Source organism: Amphiura filiformis, chromosome 3, assembly GCF_039555335.1.
Source record: "Amphiura filiformis chromosome 3, Afil_fr2py, whole genome shotgun sequence".
Classification (NCBI taxonomy): Eukaryota; Metazoa; Echinodermata; class Ophiuroidea; order Amphilepidida; family Amphiuridae; genus Amphiura; species Amphiura filiformis.
This window is the reverse complement of record NC_092630.1, coordinates 41,704,196-41,724,715: the sequence shown is the minus strand read 5'-3', so window position 1 is coordinate 41,724,715 and position 20,520 is coordinate 41,704,196. Positions and strand designations below refer to the sequence as shown.

The following is a 20,520-nucleotide window of genomic DNA, read 5'->3' as shown; positions in this document are numbered from 1 at the left end:
TGAAATTTCACTCTTTGCAGAGTGAAAATTTTACTCGTATGGAGAAAAATATGTGATTTTGTCAATCTTTTCGATTGACCCGAAGAGTCACTCCGAGGAGGATTGACTTTTTCACTCTTTGGAATTTAGAGAGATAGGTTCATAACACAAGAATAATGGTCAAAAAAGTACAAAGGACAGGATCTAAAGGTCCATAAAAGAGAATGGATATATAAAAAAAAAGTTCACAAAAAAGGAATAGGGATCAAAAAGTCCAAAAATTAGAATAGGGATCAAAGAAGTCCACTAAACAATAGGGATCAAAAATAAAACAAGAATATGCATTGGGTCCAAATACAAGAATAGGGATAAAAAAAAGTCACAACAAAAAATAGGGACAAAAAGGTTCACAAAATAGGAATAGGCTATCAAAAAGTCCAAAGGATCAAAAGATTCCACAAATTTAAGAATAGGGATCAAAACGTCCATAAAACAATGAATCCAAACTAGGTCCTAGCTCATGAGCTTAAAACAAGAATACATATCAAAATGGTCCATAAAACAGGTATCGATGTCAAAAAGGTTCGCAAAGCAGGACAGGGATCAAAATGCAAGAATATGGATCAAAAAGGGTTCATAAAACAAGAACCGGGATCAAAATGGTCCATAAAATAAAAATATGAACAATGATCAAAAAGGTCCAATACCAAGGATAGAGATCAAGCAATTAAGATTGGCGATCAGAAAGGTCCAAAAAACAAGAATAGGGATAAACAAAGGTTCAAAAACAGAAATAGGCCTATAAAAGAAGAGGGGATCAAATAGGTACGTAACACAAGAATAGTGGTCAAAAATGTCCATAGAACAAGAATATGGATCTAAAGGTCCATAAAAGAAGAATAGATATTAAAAAAAAGTTCACAAAACAGGAACAGGGATGAAAAAGTCCAAAAATTAGAATAGGGATCAACGAAGTCCACTAGCAAGAATATAAGGGATCAAAAATAAAACAAGAATATGCATCGGGTCCAAATACAAGAATAGGGATAAAAAAAGTCACAACAAAGAATAGGGATCAAAAAGGTTCACAACACAAGAATAGGGATCAAAGTCCAAAAATTAGAATAGGGATCAAAAAGTCCACAAACTTATAAATATGGATCAAAACATCAATAAAACAGATGAATTCAAAAGGTCCATAAAATAAAAACAAGAATAATGATCTAAGATCCAAAAACAAGAATAGGTCAATAGGTCCATATAACAAGAATAATGGCCAAAAAAGTCCATAGAACAATTAAGAATATGGATCTAAATGTACATAAAGAAGAATAGGCCTGGATATAAAAAAAAGTTCACAAACAAGAACAGGGATCAAAAAGTCCAAAAACAAGAATATGGATAAAAACGGGTTCATAAAATCTATAAAACAAGAATAGGGATCGGATAGCAACGTTTGCACAGTATCTTTTGGGGACCTGAGAGCAGGGGCGTAGCCAGCTTTTTTGGTCAGAGGGGGCAAAATAAAATTTTTGGGGCACAGACCAAAAAAAACCAACAATTGCATCATATAATACATGGGACGGTGTGCTCGCGTAGCGCGCAAAAAATTGGTATTTTACACTATTTATGCCCATTATCAGGATGGAAAGGGCTTAAACCTTGCAATATGCGCGCGTAGCGCGGAAAAATTAATGTATTTTCGGGCTGAATTTTGGTGAAAAGGGCTCCTTGCCCTTTTCTTTTCCTTTGCCCTCCTGATTTGCCCTTTTATTTTTTTTTGTCAGAGGGCACTTTTTTTCTTTGATTCTTTGTCAGGGGGCACTCTGCCCCTTCCCCCCCACCCCCCCTGCACCCCCCTGGCTACGCTACTGCCTGAGAGCACATCAGACAATTGCATTCTGAGGAATGTCCTTCTCATTATCAAAATATTTTGATTTTTTAAAATTCGCGATATTCATACAAATTTTTAGGGGACAAATTATTAAAATTTGATATTTTTTATATTTTGATATTTTGATGACAGATGCTACTCATGCAGCCCAAGACAGACGCCCCATCATTTCCCTGCGACTCTGAGAAGAATAAGCGGAGGACAAAAGTAAAGTAAAGTAAGTATATTTTGATAGGAATATATAGGATCAAAAAGGTCCATTAACGCGGCTGTGTACTATAGACATTGTTTCTTTCGCGAAATTGAGTTTTTTTGATATTTTTGTACTTTGTTGTTATGTTTTTTATAAATACAAAGAATGAAAATCCAGATTTGTAAACTCCAACTGCAATATTTTAAGGATTTTATTTCACTATTCCACTCGTGTTTGAAATTGAAAAGGAAAGAAAATCTTTGTTGTACCAGCCTGGGTACACGCGCGCAACAACGCATCGCGTTGCGTATCACGCAATTTGTTAACGCACAAATACGCTACGCATACGCGACGCTTATCTGCATGCGCGGCGCATCTTATGGAAACAACACGGAAGCGATAATTTCACAAAAACCTAGTGGTCAAATGGCTCCGTTTTAGCTGATAAAATGTGGGTTTTTTCAAGTTTTTTCCCCCGATTTAAATATCAAGTTATGAATGGATTTCGCTCAAACTTCTCAAGGGGCCGTGGATTTACCCGATGTTTATGTAATGTAAGGTAGAAAAATAAAACTGCCGCATTCTCCTGCGAGATTCGATGAAAGTGCAAAATGTGACCACTTTAAACTTCAACGGCCATTATTTCAATGTTCATTTTCTCGGTAAAATGACGATTTAGGTACACGATAACTCAATAAATACAGCATCTATTATCAAATATGATCATCGTAAAAAGCATGATCGACTCAAGAAACGGTTTTCTCATTTTTTTATATTTTGGTATATTTCCGAATTCCGATTTTAGGCATCATTTTGTGCAAATAGGCGTTTGTGAATTTAAAAAGTTCAATTTGATGCCTTATATGGTCAATATCTCAAAAATAAGGCCAATATCAAAAAATCAAAAAACCGTTTTTGGAATGGAGCCTCAAGATTGAGCTAAAAACAAAATAAAATATTTTGGAAAGAGTGTTTTTTGTTATGATGTACCTAACAAATATTGCCAAAAACTCACTTTTTGTGATTTTCTTCATAATTGTTGTTTTTACCCCAAATCTGTATTTATATTAAGATTTATTGATGTCTTGCCTTCATAAAATGTAACTTTTATATGTTTTGCGCGAATAATTACAAAGTTATTGCACTTTTACTACATGCATGTCTAAGAGTACACAGCCACCTTAAAGCAAAAGCTCAGATTTCCAATTGACAGAATAGCCTCAGAAACTAGCTCAGAAAGGTTCAAAAACAAGAATAACCGGGGATCAGAAAGGTCTTGATGGATCCAAAATGTCCAGAAAAGGCTAACTTCCATAAAATAAGAATAGGATTCAAAAATGTCTAAAAACACGAATAGAGTTATAGCTATTGCAGTTCATGAATTTTAAAGTATTGCAATGAAAAGGTCCAAAACAGGCCATAAAAAACCCCGGTCAAACAAGGAAAGGGATTAAAAAGTCCATAAAACATTAGGGATAAAAAAAATTCATAAAACAAGTTAAGAATAAGATCAAAAAGGTCCAAAAGCAAGAATATAAGGATCAAATATAGGTATAATAAAGCAAGAATGGAAATCAAACAAGAATAGGCCTATACAATAGATCAAAAAGGCCAAAACAAGAATAGGGATCAAAAGGTTCAAAAATAATAGAATAGGGATCTCAAAATCTATAAGAATAGGGATCAAAAACAACAAAAAATGGCCCATAAAACAAGAATATGGATCAAAAAGGTCATATAGCCTAAGACAAGAATAAGAATCAAACATAACCCCGGGAACATAACATGTCCGACCAAAAACATGAATAGGGATCAAAAATGTCCATTCAGAGAAGATGAAGGATCAAAAGGTCCATGAAACAATAATAGAGATAGAAATATAGTCCATAAAATAAGAATATGGATCAAAAAGTTCATAAAATAAGAATATGGATCAAAAAGGTCATAAAACAAAACATAGAGATTAAAAAAATTTTAAATCCAAAAATGATAAGAATAGGGATCAAAAGGTCATAAAACGAACCCCCCAAAAAAAAAAAACAACAACAAAAAAACAAACAAAAAAAAGCATATGGATCAAAAGAACTAAATAACAAGAATATGGAACAAAATGTCCATACAACAAAAATATGAATCAAAATATGCATAATTAGGATAAGGCCGTGTAAAATTAATATTTTGGTTCTCGTCCCCTCCCTCCTCAATTTCTGGGATTTGTCAGATTTTTTTAGATTTTTTTTTTTAGATTTTTCAATTTTTTTTAGACTTTGGAATGATTTATGAAATCTTCATACATATAAATATAGTTTCTTAGAGAACAAGCATCACTTCCAAGTCTTTTTGTGGTACTCTAGGGGGTTTATCCCTCAATCTCACATTTGAAAAAAAAAAAAAGGGCCTCATCGTTTCCTCGAGCACTGTTGGAGAAGACCGAAAACTACTGACAATGCTAATTTTACATTGAAAAAAAAAAAAAAAAAAAAAAAAAACCTCCCTCCCTCATCAATTCATGAAAATCCTCTGGACGAGAACCAAAACATTAATTTTATACGGCCTAAAGCTAAAAAAGAACTTCAAAAATAGCCAAAAAACAGTTTTTTGTTTTTTTGAATTTTTTTTAAATTTCTAATTTTGGCTTAAAAATGGAGAGAACAGTTGTTACTAATAATTGGTTTTCATAATTTTCGGTAAAGTGTAGGCCTGTAGGGGAAAGAGATGATTCTTGTGTGGGTGAATTGTGAAGTGTCCATCATTTCTTTATTGGTATTGGTAATTGATTGATTTTTCGGTAATTGATTGATTTTAGGGGGGCGAGCTAACTTTAGCGGAAGCCGGACCGTCACCGATGGACATGGACGGTTGAAGTGTTTTCGTGTGTAAAAACGTTTATTTATTGCGTCCAATTTTATCAGAATTCATTTACTGGAAGACAAATAAACACGGAAAGGAGTATTAGAAGCGGTCTATATACCAAGGTGTTCAAAAGGGAGACATTTTGGTCACAAAATTTGTCCGAAAATGGACCGGGATGCATGAAGTGTTGACGCTGTATTCAGAATACATGTAGCATAACATGTAGTGGTTTAAGCTTACTTCAGACTGTAGTGTATGCACATATACTCATGTACTGCACTACAATGTACACAGTGATTAATGAATGGTGATAGAAAAACCAGAAATGTGTTCATTGTCTTTTTGTTTTAGTGTTCAAAATTTGTTAATCTTGATGATCATTGATGCTGTGAAGTGGCGATTTTGATTGTGCTCAGCCTCAGATCGATACTTTATACTGCCTGATCTCACTCAGCAGTCTCAGATCTGTCAGTGAATGCTACAGACTACTAGTCATGCACAATTAATTAAGCTTACTTGTACTTTATAGTTACTTGTCTGATACAATTCCAACAGTGTCAGTGGCAGTAACTTTTCCACCGCAATGACATCGGAAAATAGTAATAGTGTCATCATGATGAACAAAACTGAAACTGAGGAAATTGATCACTGTAGTCAAGGAGCACTAACCACCAGATTTGGAATACTTATTCAAGGGATTCTAGCATTTCTTGCATTTTGTAGTTTAATTGGTAAGTATATTATTGTAGATGTATACGTATTACATCTCAAGACTTGGGCAATATTGAATACGGTATATCTTATTTGTGCACATGATTAAAATTAGGCATGTCAAATTTATATTTTGTACAATTGTACAGCTATCGTTTCTACTTAATGACGTTTGGAAGTTACATGTATTGTACCTGTTTATATCAAAGTGTCCGCAAATAACTAGTCATCGCTAGCATCTTTGATGAGAACAAAATAAGAATATTCATGCCGGAACAGGCTGAAAACCTTACCTCAATTGTAAAATCCATCTGATGCATGTCATAAACAAGTCATTATATGATATTATATCTATTGTTGTAATCAGTGATTGTCTCCCGGTATTGTCCTCGTACCTGCAAGCATGTGGGAAAGGAGTTCTTAAGCTGAATTTATACCCGATCGCTGAATCACGGTCAATCACCACCAGGAAATCACCTCAACATGGTTGTTAAGAATTGAGCATGCTGACTGGCTTAACAATTGTCCAAGTAGGTTAGACGTACTTCGCTTTTCGTGGTCAGATCTACACTACTGAAGAAGGCTGTTGCATTTATTGATTGGCTTATGATTGCAGAAAATGGTTTATGCAACCAATCACAAAACGGGTTATGGCGCACGTCAGAATTGTGTATGTACGCGGTCCGCTGAGCATGCGTGGGAACAGCTTTTCTGCAAAACGATTGAGTGGTACAAATTCAGCTTCAGAACCACGCTGCATGCTTGACCACTTGCCAATTTTAAGCTATTCTGAAGGATCCGTAATATAAATGAATATTTATGTTTTATTTTGTCAGTACCGTAGTTCAAGTTGACGTTAGTGAGTTTGTGGTTTCATTATGTACATTGTACAAGACTAACAAGAGTGTTTTCAGGAAGTGTAAATTGACAGGCCATGATGCAAAATGATCCATCATATATATATACATGTATATCGTAGTTTGGAGATGGGCTGGGCACATCATATTCATGACATATGACGTGCTCAGACTGGGTATACATCGTAGATGTAGGATGTACATCTGTACTCAAGGCAAGAGCAAGTTCACACAAGAGGACATTGTAAGGTGGCCTAAATAACTAGTTACATGTACATGTAATGTGTTGTGTCCTTGGGCAAGACACTTAAATCTCACTTGTCCCACTCTATCCAGGTGTAAAATGGGGGGCTGTTAGGGGATAGTCATATCAGCACCGTTTTTAGGCTTGTTACAAAATATATTGTTGGCTGCCAAATAGTGTGATGTATTTAATATCCTACCAACAGAATAACCCTCATCAGTGTTTGAAATAAGCACTTATCCTCTTGTCCTCTTGTCCAAAAATCACTGGGGACAACCATATTGAGCTATGTACTTATCCCCTGGACAACCACTATATTTTACCTCTAAAAGTATGACACATTTTGGGGACAACCAAAATGTAGTGAGGACAAGCAGAATTTATGCTTTAGTTATCCTCGGGATAACCTCCATATTTTCCTTATTTCAGACACTGACCCTCATGATATCTATAAATTACAAATCTATAGCGCTAGCCTATATAGGTGAATGCCTAATTCTCAAAGAAAGTGGAAACTTTAGATCTTATATTATTTTGTTTTCATGATCATTACAGTGAAAAGATTACGAGAACCCAAAGAACATAGAAGATCATGGAGAATATGGTGAGTAAAAAAGAATGCTAATTTTCAGACACTCAGTGACCATTGGCAATGACTTAGATGCAAGCGTCAATTTGAAGCTTGAACCTACCCACATCCACATCAAGCCTCGACATATTATCAACATTGATTTGATGCCTGCCCATGATTGATGTCATACTTTTGTTTGGTCAATCATTGGCATCGAATCGACATCGATAATATGTCGAGGCTTGAGGTGGGTAGGTTCAAGCTTCAAATTGGCGCTCCTGTTGGGATTTGTGTCTGGTTAAAAATTGTAATACTTTGGGTTGGTAAACTTGGGGTAAAAATGTTATTTCTTTCTTAGGGGCTGTGCAATAATTGCTTGCCCCCCTCTCGGCCCGCCAAAAATTCTTTGCCCCCCCCTCCCGCACATGCCAAATTTTTGGGATCTCAATTTCCAAAAATGTGCATATTTAAGCGTTTCCGTACCGTTTTCCTAAGCCTATTTTTATTTATTTATTTATTTATTTTTATTTATTAGCGCATTTTATTTAAAAGGCACCCCATGAATGTGTGCCAAAATTGCTTGCCCCCCCCCACTCTTGGCTCGCCAAAAATTTCTTGCCCCCCCCCCCAATTTTACCCTCCCCCGGCCCCCAGGGCTCATAATTATTGCACAGCCCCTTATTGATTATATTCAGTTTCCTACTTTTCTGATATTAAGCTAAATCTCATGATTCTTGCTTATTTTAGCAAACTCATCTTGCTATATTTATATATCGTTTCACAAGTTTGAATCCTTCCTAGAATATAAAATTCATTGAAGTAACATTTTGAAATGCACAGATCATTGCTGTTGTCTTTATGTTCAAATAAGTTTTGTACTTTGTATCACTTAAAAGAGGTATCATTAAAAGATATCATTCTACTTGTTACTCAAGTTATATACCGGTGACCCAAATTGAAGAACAAATTTATGGGAGTCTGTAAAATGTGTGAAATTTACACCGGACACCGGAAATACAGATTTTGATACTGTCATGTAAAATGTAAACCAACAGATGTTTAATTATTGGAAAATTAAATGTATTTCACTCCACTATATGTTAATACGCTATAACTTCTAATGAGTAATTATGGCAAGCAGGTGGAAAATCTGAGGTCAAAGTTGTGTACATTGTACTACTACCCATTCCAGAAAAATACAGAACTGGTTTTTTTTTTTTTTTTTGATTAACAAAATATTATACGGTTTTGCCAAATGAAACATAGCTTAATCCTAATCCTTTAGGTAGTCCTAACTGGCAATAAAAGTCAAAACTTTCATATTTGGTCAATTTTTGGAAATAAGGCCTCAAAACAAGCATTTTTTGGGTGTTTTTCGACCTTTTTTATATTCTGAGACAATCAGGCCCAAAGACTTGAACAAAGACTAATTTCAAATTATGCATTCTAATTTTTGGAAAACACATTTTCCAATCTTTTTCATAATATTAACCAATTAGCAAAAATAACATATAATATTAAAATTATGAGCTAACTCTTAGCCTATTCTAAAGATTTTGAATGCTTAGACTTGTACCAAGTCTTACAGTTTTGTCACTACAATTGTAAGAAAACATGCAAAATTGCATGTTTTTGGACCATTCTACCTAATATTGCAAAAATATTAAAATTTGACTTTTATTGCCAGTTAGAACTAACTAAAGGATTAGAATTTAGCTATGTTTCATTTGGCAAAACAGGATACTATTTTCTTGATTCCAAAAATCAGTGCTGTATTTTTCTGGAATAGGGAGTACATTCATGTACATGTACATTTTCATGTCCAGTTGTGCAATGTTGTAATTGGAGGCTTTTAAATTTTATACATGCATGTTTAACCAAGTAAGATGTCCTGTGCAAATTAATCATGATTCTTTTGTGTGTTTAGATTGGATTATAGATTTGATGATTTGATTATTTAATCAATGGGTTATTCCACATTCCACACTGCCCTTGTGGAAGATTTTCGAAAAATATCTTCCACAAAGGGAGTATGAATTTCAAATGGAATTATTGGCACATTATCCAACTCTGTTTGAAATGTACTCTCTCTAAGATTCAGGTTGAATCTTTCTCAGAGGGTGTATGAAATTTGAATGGAACTTCCTAATATGTTGATTCCATTTGAAACTCATACTCCCCCTGTGGAAAATATTACCAACATCTTCCACAGGGGTTGTGTGGAATTGAAATGAAATAGCCCACTTGTATTTTTCGCTTATTTGTATATACAGTATATGTGTATTTTTTTAATAAATTGAATTTTTGGATGTACATTTGTATTTGTGTGCAGGTTTTACGATACATCCAAGCAAGCTTTAGGGGCGTCAGTGATTCATTTTGCCAATGTGTTCCTCTCAGATATCTTCCAAGGTGATCCATGTACATGGTAAGTAGGATACTTTATAAATATTCTTACTATAGAAATGATCTTTTCAAACAAGATTAATGTGTACATATTCATATCAAACTGATGCACTTGTCGGCTGCTCTTTTCAAATAATAGATAGAATAAATACCCATGGTTGGTGATTTTTTTGATTTTTTTTTAAAATAAAAAACAAATTTATTTTATTTGAAACAACTTTTTTTTTTATTGATTCCAAAAACTGCTATACCCCATGATAAAGTCAAAAGAGACCAGTGGAATGCAGTGGCCCAAGCTCTTTTAGACAAGACACAATTGGCCATATCTTCGCTTGTACACCAATTTTATTGAAACAATGCTTTATATGTAGTAGCTTAAGAAAATACCTTGATGACCAAGTAAAATTCAATACAATCAATAAGTGTCATGTTGGCATTAATACTATTTTCTAAATTGCATTAATTAATTTTTTTATACAACTTGTACAGTAGTAGTGTTTAATATCATGAGATTATTTCTATGTTTTTTCAGGTATATAGTTTACTTCCTATTGGACTCCACTGTAGGTCTTCTCATCATTTATATCGGCATTAGACTTTCCCAATTAATAGTCAGCTGTTTTGGTTGTAAGACACTATATTTTGGGGAGTATGGTACACCGCCACAATGTGAAGCCTGGATTGGTCAGTGTGCTGTCTTTGTACTTATTGTCCTTCTAGAAAAGGTGCTAATTACATTCTTGGCAAAGGTTAAAATATGGGAAGAGGTGAGTGCTCCACATTTTGCATTATTCCATTTTGGGTCTTAATCTTTTGTCTCATTGTTAAGGATAATGAACTGAGTGCAAAGCATTAGTCAAGATTTAGGTTTGCCAACCATTAGACTTCTCTGTAGGAAAGTGAAAGTCCATAGTCAATTTTTAACTCGGATAATAAACTGGCAGATTCTAAAATTGGAATTGTTCAGTATTGAAGTGCCATTATAATTATGCCATTATGATATGTTGCATTCAATAATATAAGCCTACGTATACTTTACTTTTACTGTCACAAATATAATTATATAAACTTTTTCATAACCTTTTTATACTAGTATTTTGATGTAATAAATATCAGTATAATTTCAAGTTCAACTGAATGCGTTCATCATGATTAATAACATTTTTTATTTATCAAAAATCGACTATGGCATAGTCAAGCCAACCATGTGAATATGATTTTCCCTCATATTTGATCTCAAATAAATACATTAACCAGGCTTAGGTGTACTGCGGGTTCAATGCCCAACCCAGATGCAAACTGAATGTCTAAAAGGATGCGTACAATGGTGGCAAGCAAATACACTGGGTCATGGAACCATATCGAAGTACCAAATACCAAATTGAAGTAAAATTTTAAGAGATCTATCGGATAAAAGTAATACTTGAAAATTGCAGGCCTTGACTGGTGAATCCTAAGCATACAATGTATTAATATCTTTAAAAAGTAAAGTTGAGAGAAATTATGAAGACTTTGTCATCATCAAACCCAAATCTGATATGATGTGAAATAGATAAATCCACTGGGTTCTACTTAAATTAGCCCAATTCGGTAAGTGCTGGATTCAAAAACATCTGTAATTTCACAATATGAATCTTTTAATTTTCCGCAGGTGGCAGTGTTTATATTAACGCCAATCAACAATGTAAGAGTAGAAGTTGTTATTGTGATGCTAATTGTGCCGTTTATAATCAATGTAAGTATTTTCATCATGCAATACAGCGAAACATGTTAACACTTAACTTGTGAGAAACATATGAACTTGGGACTTTAAAATCACTTTGTGTATCAGAACTTTGTGTTAACAAGTTCCCACTGTTAAATGATGTGCTCTAATATGGAAAATCACATTAGCCCTTGGGACCTCAGGTGCTTAAAAGGGCATTTTGTGATCCACAGCATCATCCCCCCACTTTTCTCAAAAAAAGTTGAGATTTTTATATCATTGGCTACATAAAGTTTATGTACAAGAAATTTCTTGTATATTAATTCGTTTAACAAAGATATCATGAAATTTGAATTTCGTTCGTACACATAATCATGCATAACTTGCAAACGCAAAATCGGAATCAACTGAAATTTTGGGAATAAGCTTTTTCATGGATATCTACTGAAAAATGTCATAAAAAGAGGATGCTAGGATCACAAAATACTCCTTTAAGTCAGTCATTTTTTTTGGGGGGGGGGGCACTTATGAATCTATATGATGAAATGAAAGTTACAAATGGGAATTTGTTGGAAGTGAGAGGGTTTACTATGCTATGCTATACTATGATTTAACTTGGCAATGACAAATGCTAGATATATTAGTACTTACAAGGATCACAAATAAAGGATGTAAACCAGAGAAATAGTTCATTTAAATAGTTTTAATTCCTGCGTTTATATTCATTATATGTAATCCTCGCTTGTAGTATTGTTTCTAGCATTTTCTTATGCCCTGCCAGGGTGAAGCATGTAAGAAAATTGCTGAATGAGCCTTGAAATGCTAATTCATTATGTTTTATAAACTGTTTCAATTTGCAGGCAATAATGTTTTGGGTTGTGGATAATTTCCTCATGAAAAAGAAGCAAACACTAACAACCAAAATACCAAGTCCATCAGGTATCAAATCCAAAGTGCGCTATACCAGGAATATACCCAAAGGTAGCAGTGATACCGGAGAAGGATCAGAATCAGAAGTCTTAATCTCACCCGATGAAGATGAAAAACAGACAACGAACCCAACTACAAGGTTGCTGAATTCCAGTGATTGAGTAGGTACAATGTAGATCGTGGGATCTCCAGCCTGCGGACCAATTGGTTGGATAATATGAGGTTAATGATGCGTTGAAACTTATTGAGACAGTTTGGCAAACAGGGACTGAAGTAAGAAGTTTGTTTCACCACGCCATGCTCTGTTGTTTATTTGTCAAATTGTCATGTGAAGCAGGCATTCAAAGTCACTGCTTGTTTTCTCACTGAATGATTAAAGAATGACTACTGGTGAAAGTAACTCTGGTCATTTCTTGAGTGTGAGCAGAAGCACCAACAGCCCACTGTACTACCAATTTAACCTCAATCATGTTTCACCAGCAGCGGCATGTGATGCTGTCACATATGCTATGACATATTCAGGAGAAGGTCCTGATTTCATAAGACTAACCTTTCATCGTAAGTGCCCAAACCACCTAAATCTATTATAATTTTATGATGGATTTGAATGAAGATGTAAGGCACATTGTATGCTAGCACTGCAGGTACAGTGTATAATATGTATGTATTTATCAAATTGAGCCCTATAACCCTGTCACATGAGCCGAGACACTTGTTTACACTGTCTAGCGGTTTGCTGGGTTTAGGACATGTGTATACCAGAGGTAGACTAGTAGAACACCACAGATTCAGGAGTAATGATATACTAATAGGATAAGCAACCCATTTACATGAATGAATTCAGTCGTCTATCTCTCCAACATATCACAGGCAGACAATGCTAGACTTGGGTCAAGACTGCGTATCGTATAGCGTAGTTATGTTACATTCGTAATCTGTAATCAAAGAACTGAAAGTAAAAAAGAGTAAGTCAGTTTCACTACAGAAGCAGTAAGCAAACATTGCCATCTGCACATATACGTAAATTTTAGGCTAAAAACTCCCCACCTGTGAAGTGACTTCACTTTTTGTCAGGGATTGAATACGAGTGTCACGGCCCTGAAAACACTGTTATGTTTAAAGCCATAATGTGCGATTTGCTTCACAGTGACACCCTCAACTTTACTTGGATTTCTACTTTTTGCATAATTATAATGCCCAGTGGATACTAAAATACCACGTAAAAGACTAAGCCTGAAGTGCTTTAATAACAGTAATATTTAAATTTTTGTATTAAAACCGGGTCGACCCGGTTTTATTCAGAGTTCAACGATCGAGCGCTTGCTAACATGTACCGTGGATGTCAGCTTGTATGTATATACTCGAGTGCAATGCTCCGTGCAGTTACATGTAATACGATCGGCAAGCATAGTACACGCATTGTTGGCGTTGGAATGAAATCACAATTTTCTTCGTTATACCTCATTTGTTTGGCTCGAAATTAAAAGGGGGTAATGTGATCAGTGAAAACAAACATTTAAATAAGAATCTATCCTTTATGCAAATCACACATTATTGCTTTAAGTGGAAAATATTGTACCTCTGGATTATCTTGCCTGTGACATGTGCTTGCCATATACCTATAATGTATTGTGCCAATTACTTGAGCTAAGGCGCCGAAAAAAAGAAACCCTGTTCTACGGGCGGAGGGATCTTTCAAGTAGGGTCGGCCGGCCTTTTTTTTCCTTCTTTTTTTTTTTTGAAAAAAAAGAAGAAAAAATCACCAAAATCTGTAAATAATTTGTAATTTGAGAAAATACAACAAAAATTGTTCCTGAAATTTCCGAATTTTGGGTCGGCATTCATTTGTACAGGGAATTTTTTTTTCCAATTTGTTCAAAATCTGGGTCGGTCGGGCCCGTAGAACAAGGTTTTCTTTTTTCGTCGCCTAAGCTACATGCACACACTACATGTACAAACTTATGTAACACTCATTATTGAACATGCCAATAATCAATTTTGGGGTTTTGCAATATTGCACTATTTTGGCCCCAAACATAACAATCCAATATGGAGGTATTTCCTTTATAGCGTTAAGCACAGGTTATATGTTTACACAGCCCAGACTCTCCTTGTTAATCTCTTTTGTGTTACACCCATGCAGTTCATATCAAAGGCTTGGTAAGAATTGTGTGGGTGAAATTAACAATGATACAGTTAGGGTCTGAAAGAACTGTATTCTCAAAACAAAGTGTTTTAGTTCTCAAAAAACTAGCATAACTCGCAGTCTAGTTAGTTCAACACATACTTAAAATTTTATCCATACCCAAGCAATGGGGTGCCCAGCCCTACATACTACATGCTAGCAGTCAAGTTTGACTATGGTGTGTGACAGTACAAGTTTGAGCCTTTGCGGTGTCAGTTTCTGTTCTCATGGAAAAAATTGAGCTGGCTTGAAATTTCCTTGGTCAAGGAACTTAACTTCCAGTTGTCCTGTTCTACCCATACAAAACTTGGGGAGTTGATCCTGGCTGCGATGGTTATTCTATATTTAGGCTGATTAGGGTTCTGTGTTATTTAGTGTTGCAATCCTGAATTATTCTAAAATGATTCATAAGGTGTGTCTTGCACCATAGTGGTAGGCACAGTAAGGCTGGCATTTTCGGTCGGGTAAACGGGTACCGCCGAGATTACATTACCCGGTAGGAAATACCCTCCCGGCACCAAATTCAAAAAAAAAAAAAAAAAAAAAAAAAAAAAATCGGTTTTGTAGTGTCCCTGGACCTAGACCTAAATGCCAGGATCATTCATGGTTGACCTAAAAAAAAATAAAAAAAAATTTCAAGATATTGAGGTAATTGGGCTATATAAAGCAGTGGCTTTTATTTCAGTATATTTTACGACAGTTCTTTCAGACTTGCCCTGTATGATTTTACTCGACACACAATTCACTTACCTTGTTCATTAAATCAGTGTAATTTATGACCGCTTCAACTTCACAAAACCTACAATCGTGTGTGTATTTATGTTACTTGTATGTAAGATCATGTATAAAATAATTTCAATATATATTTATAAACCATTAAAAAGCAATCAAACTAACCATTCCATCACTCGTCTAGTTTTTAAGGTAAACATTAATTAAATTATCCTAAGTTTTTCATTGTAAAGCACTTTATGTATGTAGTCTTTCAAAGTACCTTAATGAAATAATAATAAAACATGAATGTGGAATTATAATACTTATATTAAATATCCATGAAAAATATGTAACAGTAACGTGATATGGCTCTAATTCGCTATGGAAGACATCAGGCCCGTACGCAGGATTTCATTTGGGACGGGGGTGCTGATTTTGAAAAAGTGGACTTTTTTCCCAAAATTTAGACTTTTTTTGTCCAAAAAAATGTAAAAAACCTTATTTTTTTGCTTGCTACGCTTGTAAATTCTGAAATTTTGGGACTTTTTGTATACTTTTCCGAATTGGGAATTCCCCCAGCGCGTACGTGCCTGGAAGACATAAACTTAATTAAACACAATTTGCATTTCAAATGGGTTACCTGAATGGGCAACTCTATTTGAAATATTAACTCACTCCCTGTGTGTGAGATTAAAGTCATGTCTTCCATATGGGTATCATGCGGATTTCAACTGGAAAATCCAATATGTGGCATTAATTAAGATAGATGTGTGTTGGATATTATAATACAATTGTTGTGAAAACATTTTGAATAGAATATGATGTACAAGTAGAGTGAAATGATCATGTATTCACCCTCATATTCATTATGTAGATAAATCCTTGCCTAGATATGATTATTATATAAGCCAATTATACAAGGAAAATAATATTATAAAGAATCTTTGAAACTATTTTTTGCTAAAGTATTATTTTCATACATACAGTAACCCCCTGGGTAGACCTTTATTTTTGCCTGGGATTTTGGAAGTTCATAACTTATGTTATCATTGTTGTGTGTGAAATTAAAAACTGTCCAATATATATTATACACCCCAGCAAAAAACAATCTGGATGAGTGCAACATTGCAAACTTTTCACAGCATTCAGATTCTTTCCTAGGGCAATGGGACTATAGTCTGTATATCTACCTCGAGTCACCGGCACTAGCTTTGAAATTCAGCGTGTGCTGCATTGGCCTAGCGTGGTTTCTTGCGTTTACATATAAGCGGCACATTGATCACGTGCGTAAAAGTATGTACACGCACCAAGTAGTGCTAAGCTAACGCAGAACACGCTGAACTTCAAAGCTAGTGCCGGTGACTTGGGGTAGAGATATACACTATATAAGTCTTGTGTCACTTAGACCTAATGGAGAGCTCAGCCTACCTCCTTTACAAAATTGTCAAGTTTAGACAATGGTATAGGAGATATTTGCAAAGTCACATCTTTGCTACACACACTTTAAGCCGGGACTTTAAGATCTGGTCTTGTAAGCATTTGGATTTTTTTGAGCAGGGAGTATAGCATTAAAATCACATATGTATAATAGTTATAAGATTAATGTTTAGGAGTGATTTGTGAGAAACATGTAGTATGTTGGAAGTTCCACTGCCTATGAGAATATAGATTGTAAAACTTAAAATTTGTGCGATTCAGATGACATTAAATAAATCTTGGTACAAATTGTAAACTTTAAATATCATAATACTGTACCGTATGTGGTTCCCACACCCAATCATAGGTTTTGATGTTAATGTGCATTTAAGTTTTGATATACATTTAACCATTGTTTTGTCATAGCTGGATTTCATAGTGAACCGCCTACAATGTATGCTCATATATATCCTATATGTTTTCTACTACAAGTAGATGAAGTAGTAATGTCTTCTACATGTGGATTGGATTGATTTTAATACACCCAGCATTAACCAAATTGAAAGACCTGCAAACTTTGCCCAATTGTTGACTCAATTTTAAAGGCCCATTCAGTGATTTGCTCATCCGGACGATCGTAAAAATCATCAAAATTCAGATTTTGGTACCTTTGTAATTGGCATAGATGTGCTAACATAGCCTGCTAGTGGTTCGGTCGAAAGCCGTGTATTTTAGACAAAATACAGCATTTGCATGATTCTGGACTTTTGATACTGACAGTACAAAAAGTCCGACTCGAGATCGAGAAGCTCACTCTCCACCGTACCAACACGCGCTATGTATTGTTTCTACTACTTATTACATCAGTAGCTACTATTTTAAACAAAATACACAATTTTAACTGTTTATCATATTTCAATTGACCGTTAGTTTGCCTCGGTGACCTTTAATTGCTTATTTTGTTTTCTACTACAAAAATTAAGCGTCTGTTTTAAATCAATTTAGACTCTACTTCCCCGTGTTAGAAACACTGGACTAGGAAGTTTTTCCAGTCGATTGGTGGCGCACTGTACGACAATCTCGATTTTCTCGAGTCGATCTGAGTTGAAGTAGAAAACCTTTCTAAAACTTCTGTTTTTTGACTAATTTGTCGATGTATTCAGGGAAAAGTGGTTTAATGAAATTCTGTAGACTTATTCTTTATTTCTAAGCAACTCTGACAAATTTCCATTTTTTTAATGTTCCTGTGAAATCACTGAAAGGGCCTTTAAGTTGTTCTGAGTATCTTACAAAAATATGACTCTGCACTTACTGTAAAAGTAGAATTTTTTTTTTAGAAAAGGTTTTTATTTTCGCGAATTTCGCGAGTGGACATAAAATCGCAAAAATAAAAACTCGCGAAAAGAACCTTTTGCATTAGGTTTCTATTGTATCAATATCAAAACCGCGAAATTTAATTCTCGCGCAATTGACAAAATCTTCAAAATCGCGAAAATATTGACTTTTACAGTATTTATGAGCTTGCAAGTCTTTCTACATATTGTCCCACCAAAGTAACTGATTACTGAAGTTTTATAGATCTTAAAATGTTTTTTTTTATTTTTAATTTGTTTTGAACGGTTTCAAGTTGCATTGTGCAAGTAGATATTAAATATGTTTGTTCAATGTATCTTGAAAGAAGAAAATGCTTGCATTTGTTTTTGACGTGAGCTGATGTTTTTGCTGTGACATGAAAATCCTATTTCTTGGGTGTCAGAGGATGAAGTTGTCTACTACATTTGACAGCACTACATAATGTACATAGGTGAATGAACATTAATGTGGTATATAAATGTGTGATGTCATGTGATGCTGTTGTAACCAAAAGGTACTCTTCAATGGCACTGAATTGGCAGGGGTAGCGCTAGGCTGCATTTAGGGGTCCCAGACTCACCAAAATACAGTTTGGACCCCCTATTTTTAAATTTTCTGAGAGTTCAAGGGTTCCTGCAGACCCCCAGCTTTTCTATCTAGTGCTACCGCAAACATTCTATTTATGCTGCATTTAGGCTACTCTGACTCACCAAATTCTACTACGGACTCCCTACTTTCAGATTTTCGGCAAGTTTGGGGGTCCCTGCGGACTCTGGAGCGCTTTGTGCTAGCACTACCCCTGCAAATTTGCACAACATGTTCACCTACCATGTTCATGTCCGTTTACCTAGTGCTGTTTAAAGAATTTTCCACCCTGATGTGGCAGTGACATCAAAGCGTTGAGGCAGCTGTTTTGTGTGTGCATCTATGTGTACACCAGCGCTTTGAGAGAACACAAGCGATTTGTAGCTGTGCCCAATGAAATACGCACTGACGCCACTGCCACTTCAGGGTGGAAAATGCTTTGGTGTCTACCAGGGAAATTTGGCACTGCTGATGACCTGACCTATTTATCGCATAAACAGAACTGGGTCACATGATGCTACATGGCTTTGTTGGCGGATGAGATGACAATGTATCATAATATGATTCATTTATCTGTGTTTACAGTGAATGGACTACATTGGATAAAACAGTATAGAATGTTCTATAGGCATTATATTGTGCCGAGTAAATGTTACATGTAGTATATCAAGTGATCAAAGCTGGTTTTTGTTTAAAATTTATTTATTTGCATCTTTTTTTAAGTGCATTATGTATTTAACTAAGAACCAATAATTTGACTGAAATTACTTTATAAATATATCTTTTGTTTAAATATAATTTATATTCATTGATATATGTGTGTATAGTTTGTATCTACTTAAATTGCATGCTACATATTAAACATATATGTATTTGATGTGAAAGTTTGTTTGAGTGTCAGGCAACAAACCAAAATTGTAAAATTTATGTGCAGTAAAGAAACCTATTTTTGTTGTTTTGCTAAAAAAGATAAAATCATAAAAATTGTTTAAACATTGAAGCACCGCTGATACCTGAAATTCCTTATTTTATCTATGTTGGGGAGTTCTCAGGGTTTGTGTTAGTGCAGGAAACCATAATGAAGAGACTTATTTGGAAGAATAGAATTTATGTTACTGTCATAGAAATATACAGTGTATACTTTTGAAAGGAATATCAGTCTGACATGATATTCTTTTACCGAGTTCATGTATTGTTTTTGGCAATGCAGTGACGTCAAATCACATTATCTCAATCCTTATGAATTCAATCTAATCAGACTACAAGCTGAATACTGTATCTTTATTGTAAGATCTTGCAAGTTGTCAATTCACCTTTTTGGTAAATCCCATAAGCTTTTGCATATTTCCCAGTGATCATGACTGATTGTGTGTCATAGATGCTCACATCTTTACTGCGCAATTGATGATCAACTTGTGCAGTAAACATGTGTGCATCGATGATATGTCATAAGCAGTGGTGGCGCCTTGGGGGTGGGGCATATTCCCCCAGTCAAAACTCTTGTCCCCCTGTTGCCCCCCATTTCCACTTTTTTTTGCAGCATTTTTGCAAAATTTGTTGATTCCCCCTGAAATTCACTTTTCCCCCAATGCCTACAAAATTCCTGGCACCGCCACTGGTCATACGCAAAGGCTTAAGGGATTTATTGAAAAGGTGAATTACTTTCCTTGTACTGTAAACAAAACATTAAAATAAAAATGAATGAAATATGGTACTGTAAATGTTGACAGATCAGAATTATTTAATTTTAAATACACCAGGCTTTTGATTTTTGGAAATTGCTGGTGAGTGGTGAGCTCTTCTTAGAATGTACAATGTACAAGGGAGTGCCTAAATTGAGCAGACATTGAGTTTTAAAAATTGCAGCTGATTACACATCATTGATCATTGATGAGCTAAGGAAGTGTAGGAGAGCTTTTAGGAG

The 20,520-nt window shown here is 34.9% G+C and overlaps 1 protein-coding gene and 1 long non-coding RNA gene across 2 annotated transcripts in view; both read left to right on the top strand.

Moving 5' to 3' along the window:
* The window catches only part of LOC140148544 (uncharacterized), a 219,309-nt gene that overhangs the window by 36,359 nt on the left and 162,430 nt on the right, over positions 1-20,520 (top strand). The window lies entirely within an intron of this gene.
* On the top strand, positions 5,405-12,559 carry LOC140148535 (store-operated calcium entry regulator STIMATE-like). The gene is made up of 6 exons (XM_072170528.1): positions 5,405-5,650; positions 7,287-7,335; positions 9,635-9,730; positions 10,241-10,475; positions 11,360-11,443; positions 12,274-12,559. Exons 1-6 carry the CDS (start codon positions 5,503-5,505, stop codon positions 12,502-12,504), a joined length of 843 nt encoding a protein of 280 aa, XP_072026629.1. The 5' UTR covers positions 5,405-5,502; the 3' UTR covers positions 12,505-12,559.